Source organism: Simochromis diagramma, unplaced genomic scaffold, assembly GCF_900408965.1.
Source record: "Simochromis diagramma unplaced genomic scaffold, fSimDia1.1 OVJJ01000553.1, whole genome shotgun sequence".
In the NCBI taxonomy this organism is placed as follows: domain Eukaryota; kingdom Metazoa; phylum Chordata; class Actinopteri; order Cichliformes; family Cichlidae; genus Simochromis; species Simochromis diagramma.
Window position 1 is genome coordinate 4,453,841 of NW_024387095.1, and position 10,963 is coordinate 4,464,803.

The following is a 10,963-nucleotide window of genomic DNA, read 5'->3' on the forward strand; positions in this document are numbered from 1 at the left end:
TACTGTAGTTATTCTACAAATGGCAGCTGCCAAACAATCTGCTTTTGATGAGTGGTGGAGTACGGTATATAAAAATGTTTTATGTTTCTAAACAGGATCAAAAGACTTTAGCTGGCTCAATGAGAATTCTTAATATCCACCAGAAACTGCAACACCTGCATCATATTTTAACCAAAATTATGATTATGCATATACAAGCTTTACTGAAGAACACATCAAAGGAAAGTTTTTTGTGAGAGACAACCTACCTGCAATTTTTTCAGGACTTTCAGAGAATAGCAGCTCTACTTTTCCATCTTCTGGGAATCGGGCATCTGGAACGTTAAGGGAGAGATCAGAGAGCTGGACAGTTAACTTGGCATTCTGTGCATATTTCCATGTGCCCTTCACACCTGCGGAGCTGATATGGTTCCAGGGTTAGTTCAGGTAGATGGAGAGCAGACTGGCTGATAGATTTATCAGTTACTGATTAAGCTTGATAGTGGTGCTGCACTAAGACTGCACCTGGCAGTGTGTAGGCTGAGGTAGCAGGTCATAAATACCTTCTCTGGCACAGTCAAGGTCCGCCTTTGAGAAAGTGAGGGCGTGTCCAGATATGAGGCCCGTGTGAAACTGGAGCCGGAAGACGACCTGACGACTGGCTGACCGGCTGTTTTTGTCATAACAAACCACCTACAAACAGACAGTGAGACGATAATAAAAACAAATAAAAAATAAAACATGACTGTTCATTTTTTTTGTAAAGATTTTTAAAAAGTTACATTTAAAATTTAGGCAGATTAAAACAAAGATAGATTTGGGTCTGGCATTAGACAGAATGGTCAGTTCTGTTTAACTTGTCCTGTTGGTGCTCAAGCAAAAAAATGTATACTCATGCATACATGCAGATGCACAAATAAACCATTAAAACCATATATATACATATAACTGCAAGTGTAATATTCAAATAATGCAACACAGATGTGTCCTCCAATTACAGAAATGTTTATTATTAGTAGTAGTAGTAGTAGTAATAGTGCCGGAGGGGTTAGACATGGGGCTAGATATTCAAAAATCAGTCCACAGGGGAGCATTCGATTCAGGTGAAAAGTTTTAATAAACTTTTCATTCATGAAAGTTCATATTTCTTGAAGAATGAAAAATTCAAAATCAACACATGTTCAAAAATTGTTTACAAAATTAAACAATAGCTCCTTACTCTTGTGTAAACATCTGCTCATCAGTTAGCTGATAAAAATCAAAATATACAGAGTATCACAACTCACCATGATGTCCCCTTTGAGCAGCTGAGCGGGCTGAAGCACAATGTAGAGGCGATCTGTCTCAGCTGCATTAACATGGCTGAGATGAACATGAGATGCACATATTAGTACCTTATGCTTTATGTAAGCTCCACGGTTACTGTGTTTACTGTGTGTAAATTATGTATTTCTTACTAAATTGGAGACGTGCAAACAGCTTGTAGACTTTGGTAGACCCTCAAGAACAGGAAACATCCTGAGACAACATCAACAGAGATATTATAATTCAAGTTAAACAGGGTAGTTTAAGAAAACTTTGACTAAAGATAGACAGATGAAGCAAGTTCACAACAACAGTGACTCCAAGGCACTTTATATAGCAAGGTGAAGACTTAGACCATCACTTTTCAAGCACTTCACAGTGGACAGTGGACAGCAGCAGTCTTTGGTGTACAGACTGGGCACACAGCCTTACACTAGGAACACTCAGAGAACCCTAAGAATTTAAAATTCTTGTTTTAACATACAGAGCACTAAATGGCCAGGCTCCAGATTACTTATCCAAGCTTCTTTTAAAATACACTGCTGCTCGTCATCTCCGCTCACAGACTCAGAGTCTCTTAGTTGTTCCCCGTACACGACTGAAGACAAAAGGGGACAGAGCCTTTCAGTCTGTTGCACCAAGGCTGTGGAACAGTTTACCACTACAATTACGTTTGCTTGACTCTGTGGATTCTTTTAAAAAAAACAGTTAAAAACTCTTCTGTTCAAACAAGCCTTTTGTTGATCTACATATTTTATATTTTTTTTTTACATTATCTACATTTGATCTTTTACATTGTATATAATGTCTATTGATTTTATTGTTTATTTTAATATTTTAATATTTGTGTACAGCGCTTTGTGATTGCCTGTCTGTGAAAAGCGCTTAATAAATAAAGTTAAAAAAAGAAAGAAAAAAAAAAGAATCCATTTACTGATTTTTTTTCATTTTCTGTTACAATAACATGCAAGGCTCACCTTGGTTTTCACTACCTTGCTGAATTTTGAAATTGTGTCATGTTATGTGTAAAGATCTGATCGAGGTGTTGAGGATCTCTAGATTAAAACAATGGGTACCTTGCTAGGCTCATAAAGGCTCAAATCACATCTCTCCTTCCTCTACATTGCAAGGAAATGTCACAAACTGCAGTTGGTGAAATAACCACTTGAGGCTCACTCCAAAACAAAAAATCCATAGATTTTTATGTAAAAATGGCTGAAATAAACAGACTGGTATAAAAAAAGGTTTTGATTTCTATGACTACTTTTTCACTTTCAATGTTTATTTAGCTCACCTGTTTTAATTTTAATAAGCCATAAAGTTATGCACAAGTTTACCTTGTTGAGTTGTACATTCAGTTTTTTGGGGTGTGTCTTAAGTCTGTTTTTAATCAGCTCATATCTGCGTCCCATAATCTTATAGTGAACTACAAATGAGCTTTGCTATCCCAGCTATCCCAGGTTAAATATATGGTCACAACTAACTGACAAAAAAAAGAAAAAAAAGAGAAAAAAATCAGGATTGCATGAGCTAAAATGCCAAACCTGTTTGTGCTGCTTACCTCCATCTGGTCTTAGTTTGGGGAGACTATAAAGAACAACACAGAGCAGGAAAGATGGAGAAGGAGACATCTTTAGTCTGCCTTTTAATATGCTGCCCAGCATCCATACATACCTGAAAAAGCAGAAAGAAAGTCTGTATCTATAACATTATTAGAAATGGAAGACAGTATAGTTAGATTTTCACTGAATTCCCTGGTTCCATTGGTTCTCAGTAGCTTTATTATGTTAACTGTTTCACAAAACGGTCAATCAGGTGATCAATGAGCATGCGATCTCAGGTCAATGGCAGATGTTTTGGTCACAGAGCACAGGTTTAGAGTTGAACCACAGTTGAACTTTGACCTCCAGGAATCAGTCATGTAAATCTTTACCGTTTCTGTGAAGGGGTCATAAGAGCAGAGAGCGTGTCATTGTAGAACCTCCTCATGGCGAAATGGTCGAGGGAAAGGTCTGCACTGAGAGACAGACACATTTTTAGATAATGTTCTAGGGTTTCATGTTGATGTATATATATATATGTATAAGAGTGAGGTGTTCAAGTATGGAACACATGCACTGTCAACGTGTCTGAAGTTTCCTCTTTTTCTGCATTTTCTTAGTGATTTGCCTCAAATTGAACTTTCCCAACATGCCATAATAAGATGTGGCAAAACAAGGACATCATTTTAATAGTTCAGCTGTGGACCATAAAATCACACATAAGCTATAGGATGATGCTATGAAGGCTCTTGTGTTTGCTCAGAGTCGGTGTAAATGTATTCACTGGTGTCCAACAGAAACAGGATCCCTGCCCAAAAATCAAACATAATCACAGTTCAAAGTCTCTACTGTCAGCCGTGCTGCCCTTTGCCTGGTGGAGACACGCAGCAGATCAGCCACTATTCCCTCTGTCTATTGTTCAGTCAGCACTCTTTGATCTGCAAACATGTCCAGCACTAAATGTCACTACTGGCGCAATACTTCACAGCTCCATGTCCTGCACTTTGATGTAATCAGAGATAACATTACCAACATGTGAAGTCCAGAGCCTGAAAAGTTTTTTGGACACAACAACATATGAAAATATTCTTTTTGCATCACTCCGAGAAGTCCATTTTATGAGAATTTAGGATGAATCCTTTGCAAAACTTCAATATCTGTATCAAAATGTAAGGTTATACTCCCAAGAAGAGAAGAGGCCTGTGTTTAGGCCTGATCCCAAATTTTAAAAGACGGTTTATTGATCCAGCTATCCGTGCATAGTTTCTTGATTTATTTCAGAAAATAAGATGTGAGTGAGTTCAGCAGCCAAACACCAAAATGAAACAAAAAAGTTTATACTAACACTGTTGCAGAAGGTCTCAAAAATGTTTTAGACCTGCTTAGTTTCTCCCTTCTCTCTAGTTCATCCAAAAACCAACTTAAGGTTTGACCCTGGAGATGTGTAACACTTCTCTCATATAAAGCCTAGACCGGTGTTGGGCAACCAAGCCTCTGGAGAACTTCAGGACATGTTGAGGAGGTTGTTTAGCCATTTGAATCAGCTGTGTTGGATCAAGGACACATCTAAAACCTGCAGGACACCGGCCCTCAAGGCCTGGAGTTGCCCACCCCTGGCCTATTATCTTGCTGTAGGATGAACTCCTTTGAAAAACCTCGAAAACTGACAGCAGGCTACATTTTATAAACAACTATGGCCTGAACCCAGTATGATGACTAGGGTGATCTAGATCCCTTTATATTAACTCCACCCCAAGGACACTAGTGTAAGATGAGACCTAAGCCATGTGATATTGCTTTGTTTTACATAATGGCAGTGCAGTTATTTAGTCCCTATGCACAACCAATATCCAGCACAGCAGAAACTTTCCCTGCTGTTTAAAAAGTCAGTGTTACCTGGCTGAGATGGAGGTGAAGTGAATGTAGGATGCCACCAAAACTCCAAGTCGACCTTTTCCTCCCTGTTAGGAACAGTCAAAAGATCAGGATAAATAAAATTTAGGTGCTTACGTACATCGCACAAATGCCTTTAGAGAACATGCCAGTGTCGGTGACTACAGTGATGTTTACCCTGCAGTGTAACACGAGGACATGCTTTAGATGGGCGTTCAGCCAGTTCTCTATTGCTGTGCACACACCGATGATCTGATCCAGGCTGGGAGCCAAGAGATCCACCCATCCTGTGTCCAAAACCTGACGGAAAAAGCCCCAGTTGCGCTATAGTACCTGCTTACAGTTTTACATTGTGACATTTAAACTGAGTGCATTAGAATTACCTTGTGGTTGAGTCTGCTCACAGTGTCATGCTTCCGGGAGAGGTTGATGAGCTGAAAAAAGGGTTGTTTGCATGAGATAAAATAAATAAATCACTTCTGCTGGTTGCATACAAGATTTTTCTGTGGTTTAACATTTATTAACTAACATTTAACCTTACAGTTACCTGAATGTTTGCATCTAGGTATGAGGAACATGATGATTAGGGAAGCAAGGTCAAGTAAGGAACTTTTATAATATTTATCCTAATATAGAGCTATATGTAACTTATAAAACATATCCAGTCATTCAAGGACAGAAAACAAAGACTTCCAAACATAAGACAAATTATACTACAACGAAAGGAAGAGTGTAATGAGAAAAATGATAAACTAAATAAAATGTTTTAAGTTTCTCATAGTATGCATTTGATTTCTGTTATGTGGTTGTTTTGATGCTTTCCATATTGTTTTGGAATAAAGAAATTAGTAAAACAACTGAATGTACGAACGGTAAGCTTCATGATTGTTTAAATTATATTTATTTTTTTATAAAAGCAGGCCACTGTCTCTCAAATCTCTGAATCAGTTTGGTTTGCTTTTCAATTACCTTTAAAAAATAAAATTTCTCTAGCTATCTTTATCTCATCTACTTGTCTCACCATGTAGTTTTGTCCATGCTTGGACTGCAGCATGGGAATAATCTCCCATAGGTTCTGCAGATAGATCTCCTCTGGACACCTGGGAGGGGAGTATATGGTGATGATACGTTCAGTGATGTAGGTCAGATCCATTCTATGTGCTTCCTCCATAGTTGGTTTCAGTCACACAGTTGCCTGCAAAGACCCAAGTAGTGATACAGTGGGTGAAAAAAAGAATAGCTGAAGAAAATTTAGAGAAGTGAGACTTGCTTGTGTCACATCGGCTGCACTTCTGCATTTCAGCTTACACAGCATGGGACTGAGTTCAAATGCGATCAGTCTTACAAAGCCTTTTACATGATGTGTTGCTAAAACAAAGCGAGGTCATGGACAACCAAAAGCTTAGTCACCGGAAGCCTTACTGATCTTGCAACCACAGAAGAGTTAACAGTGAGCCACAAACACCAAATCTTAACCTCATTACTCATCAGCACTAAACCTGAAAACACTGATTCTGACAAGACATGGAAAATGTGGCTGAGCTGTTTTCAGTCTCATGACTGGAACAGCTTGACAAAGGTCTTTTTTTTTAAGTTTTAAGCATTACTGGCCCTATATTTCGAAAAAAGAAAAGTCATATCAGCAGGAACCTTTTGACTAGCTATGCTACTTTGTTTTCTGTTCCGTTATTTAGCTGACAAAGTCAGTCATTTCACTCAGTTTCTCTTTAAAATAGGAACAAGTGGGTACTAAAAATGATCATTCTAGAAAGACAGTAGCACCTCTTAGAGTTTTTAAACATGTTGATATCCTTTTCAAGTGTATAAATAAATGTTTTGAACCTGATGAGATTTACTACTAAAAATGCTTTTTGCTAACTAACACTTCACTATGTGGACAGCAACTAATATTCATACTATATTACACATGTAACATTAGTATAAAATGTAGAAGTAGCTTTCTGTCCTTAATAACATGCTTTAGATATTTACTTTTGACACCATTTTTAGACCATATATAATGTTAACAACTCAGCAAGTCACAAATCAAAATTTTGTCACATTAATGCAAATATTGTAATAAGTTATAGAATTCTTCATCACTTAAAGTTATTGACAGTGATATAGTGGATAAGTGGATATAACCTGTAGTTACAAAAAGGCAGCTTCCATCTTCTACGACCTCAGTAAATATTTTAAGTTTATGGGTTTTGCTGTTATTTTCAGGTCAAAGAGAGAACATTATGTCAATTTTCATGAATTTCCAAGAATTTCAGAGAAGAATCATCCTTGACATGCTCAACCAATGAATGTGCCGTTTCATAGTAAGAACTCAAAACAAAAATGTGCAAAAAAAAATATATAAAAAAATATATAAAAAACATGTTAAAAGCAATAGCAGAGAGGTATCGTTTGACTGTTGGTTTAAAGTGTAAAATAATATGGTTTATTGTCAGTTGTGAAAGTGTGAAAAGTTAAGCTGAAAAGCTGCGCATACAAAATTATATTAAAATTAGAACAAAGAAATAAAAGGTCTACCCTTTAAAATCCATTGGATAGTCTATAGGATAATCTAGCCTTCCGTTCAAAAATTTTTTTTTATGTTTTTCTACACAATATCATTTGAGATCCGAAACAATGTGATTTCTTTGCCCATTCTTAAATAAATTCTGTGTTTTCAGAGGGGTTATATGAGTATATGGAGCATGGAAATTACATTCATGCCCATGTATATCTAGAGGAGTGATACCCAGACACAGTAGAAAAGAAATTAGTGTGACAAGAGCAGTGGTTGACCTGCTTTTATCTTGACCATGTGACCACAGCAAAGTAAACAGAGACAGGCATTCTCATTGAAACAACATACAGGAATAATCTACTGCAGCAGCAGCCTGCGTCATTAAAGGAACTACATGTTTTTAATTTAGCTGCCACAAATTAAGCTCTAAGTTATGTTGTGTGTCCAAGAACTGAGTCAAAAAAAAGTCTTCAGGACATTTTGGAGAATGATACAGTTTTTGGGGTTTTTTTATTATGTTGTCTCCAATTTTGAGTGTAGTAAGCAAAAAAGACTGGCAAAGGACCAGGATTTGTAAATCTCAAGCTGCTCAAGACTGAACCTGAGAATCTAGAGTTCTTCAACAATGAAAGAAATGAATATGCTAGGATAGCTGACAGCTTTACTGTAGCCTCTAAAAACTAAATGGCAGCAGAGAGATGCAAAATAAGTGCAAACAGACATGAACAAATTGCAAAGAGATGCAAAATGAGCTGACATTGATGCAAAATGACTCCAAAGAGACACAAAACCACTTAAGAGAAGCAATAGGCTGCTACAGCCTATCTCAGGTACCACAGGCCAACAGGTGGGGTACACCCTGGACAGACCACTAGCCTGTTACTGGGCCAACACCTAGAGACAGACGACTTTTTTTCTTCTTTCATTCACACCTGTGGGAAATTTAGAGTCACCAATTAATGTAACCACACTAACTCCATGTCTTTCTACTGCGGGTGGAAGCCGGAGTACCAAAAACTAAGGGGAGAAGACGCAAAAACATAAAGACAGACTAAGAACAACACAAAGACAAAAAAAGGACTAAAAAGAGATAGCTAATGCTTAAAATGAGATACAAATCAGATAGAGTTACAAAATTACTATAAATAGATTAAAAAAAAAGCCTACTCAGCCATAAAGGTAACCAAGAATCATTAAACTACTGCAAACTACTACACACACCAAAAAGACTGCAGGGCAGGGGTGGAGGGGGGGCTTTTACACATCTGTGCTCAGGGACCCGTTGGCCTCAGAATGCACGCATACATATACAGCATGGTGGTTTAAATCTTAACTGTCTGTGAACTGGACTTGTTGCACTGCTGTTTTCGAGTGAGCCCTTTCTGACAGGGTTGGGTAAACACTCTTAATGACTGACTGCTCTCCAATGATGTATTTCTGGGCTGTTTTTCCAACGTTTTAAGACTGCTGCAATCTAAATTTGTCCGCGCTCCGCCTGTGGAAGCAAAACAAACGGAAGTGTGCGACTTAACCGCACACATGCATATACACATGTTGCCATAGGGAGCCCAAACTGGTCACATCCAATTACAGCCTCTCTTTCCCCTTTTAAAGGAAGGCATTTCAAAATGGATTAGCCATCTTTATTTCTCTATTTTTCTCCTCACAAGCAAAAGACTTCCCTCTTAAATGCAGAAGGAGCAGAGCCAGGGTTTGATTTGTTAACTCAGCCAAACGGGCTGTTTGAAATTGAAAGTGTTTGCACAAAATACCACAAGTGAAATTGACAGCGATGTCCCACCATGGTTGTGGTGGTCAGGATCTATTGTCCAATTCTGTGCTCTCCGTTAAAGTCTCCTTTGTCCTGAGCTTTAAGCTAATCTCCATTTAGTCCAACTGATCCCCACAAAGATTTTTTTATTTTCTTACACATTCTCCCACCCCAACCCAGAGATACACTGAATTGAATCCTGCAGCAACATTTGTATCAAAATCATGTCACTTCACTCAAAGGAATTCTCAAAGCAAGTTGTTAGCAATGGAAATGAGTGGAATTATCACAGCCCCACTGGCAATGTAGGCAAGATTTTAAGACTTAATATAAGATTAAATGACTTAAGACGGACTAAAGCCCAGTGGAAACACGTCTCCTGGGGTTCAGTGTCTTAATGTGTCAGTGGGTTAATCTTTGCATCTGCGTGGGAGTGGTAATCCTAACCCCCCGTTTTGAATTTACCATCCATCACATGCTACCACTAAAGAGATTTGGACCAGCATCAGAGGCTACTGGATTTCAAGGAAAGCTTTCAAGCGGGAAAGCAGGGTGTTGGCTAACACTGCCGCACACTTACTGTAACGTGTTAAGAGAGAACAGGAACAGGCTTACCTCGGCCTCTGGTGCTGCAAACAAGAAGTCAAATGTACAGCCTGATGAGTGAAAGTCTGTGAACATATGTGTGTGTGTGCGTGTGAGAGAGAGACTTCACAGGAGGTGGGAGGAGGGAGGAATGGAGAGCAAGAGAGAGCGTGATAAACTGCACTGTTACAGCACTGCTTGCACTTTGCCCTCTGTTGGACTGCAGTGTGACTTCACTGTGTGTCCACCCCTGTTTGTGAAAAAGACAGCTGGAACAATCCAATCACAGTACTCTTAAAAAAACAGCGAGCAACACACATGGGAGCTGACAACAATGTTTGTTCTAAGTTATCTCCACTCCAGGGTAACTCTATTCAAATCTACTGCATAATCTCCCAACATTTCAATGTTAACTAATCACATTTTTTTAAACTAGAGAGTGGAGAAACAGAGTCCTCTAAGATATGATTTACCTTGTAACTTCACTTCTTAAATTGTTGCTTGTATGGTTTATGTCTGCCAAGCCCTTTGAACCTTCATGTGTGATAATGGGTTATACAAATAAACTGAGTTAGGTTGATTTGACTTGTAAAACTCAATAGTTGGTGAAAAATGACTGTTTTGCATGCAGTTGAACAGTTGCGATGTTAAATCTAATGTATGCAAGACCCACCACTAGATAAATAGCACAATGTTTTAGCACTGATGTGGCTACTTCAGTGGATGCTTACATTTACTGCAATAGCACTTTAAACACATATTTTTGGTGCTATTGGACACTAAAAAATTTATTTCTATAGGCATTTTCATACAGATTAAATGCATTTCATAGTGCTTTACCAGAGACTGATCACTGATCGTTATGGTAAATCGGGGTTAGGAGGACAATATGTATAATGGAAAAAAAAACAGTACAACGACTATAACATACTGTCGGCAATATCTCAATAATAACGTCCATTTTCCACTAGATGGCGCCAGATGACGGGTTATTGATTAATAAGACCCGTACGGCATTTAACACAAATATCATCGACAGAACAATTATAAATGTGTGTTGAAGAATTAAAGATCATTAATACCAGTAAAAAGATACTTTTACTGTTGAAAATTAAGACGCCGGGTGTGTTAACACAAAATCAACTAATGTAGCTACAGTTTATGTTTCCTTCACTGGCTCCTACGAAGCGGATCGTAAAGTGAATTAGATGAAAACATTTCTGCAAATCATATAAGAACTGCAACTGGCAATCAATTCCCCTCTTTGTCCGTCTGCTGACTGTATTCTTTTGGATAGTCTTCAAAATATTGTCAGATCCTTTAATCCCTGGCTTGTTTTGTACAAAGCCCCAAACATATAATAGATTTACA

The 10,963-nt window shown here is 38.1% G+C and overlaps 1 protein-coding gene across 3 annotated transcripts in view; it reads right to left on the minus strand.

Moving 5' to 3' along the window:
* LOC120742817 (tensin-3-like) overlaps positions 1-10,062 on the minus strand; it is a 50,658-nt gene extending 40,596 nt beyond the window's left edge. Inside the window, exons 1-11 of one of the 3 annotated variants that reach the window (XM_040046254.1) lie at positions 9,623-10,062; positions 5,740-5,913; positions 5,102-5,152; positions 4,896-5,018; positions 4,722-4,786; positions 3,218-3,301; positions 2,846-2,958; positions 1,437-1,497; positions 1,266-1,341; positions 543-672; positions 249-314 (exon numbers count right to left, since the gene is read on the minus strand). In XM_040046254.1, the coding sequence (XP_039902188.1) occupies positions 249-314; positions 543-672; positions 1,266-1,341; positions 1,437-1,497; positions 2,846-2,958; positions 3,218-3,301; positions 4,722-4,786; positions 4,896-5,018; positions 5,102-5,152; positions 5,740-5,889 (919 nt within the window). In that variant the 5' untranslated portion in view covers positions 5,890-5,913; positions 9,623-10,062. Of the gene's footprint in view, positions 1-248; positions 315-542; positions 673-1,265; positions 1,342-1,436; positions 1,498-2,845; positions 2,959-3,217; positions 3,302-4,721; positions 4,787-4,895; positions 5,019-5,101; positions 5,153-5,739; positions 5,914-9,622 lie in introns of those variants that run through there. The other 2 variants (XM_040046253.1, XM_040046255.1) reach the window with 2 other exon arrangements.
* Between the last annotated feature and the right edge of the window lie 901 nt (positions 10,063-10,963).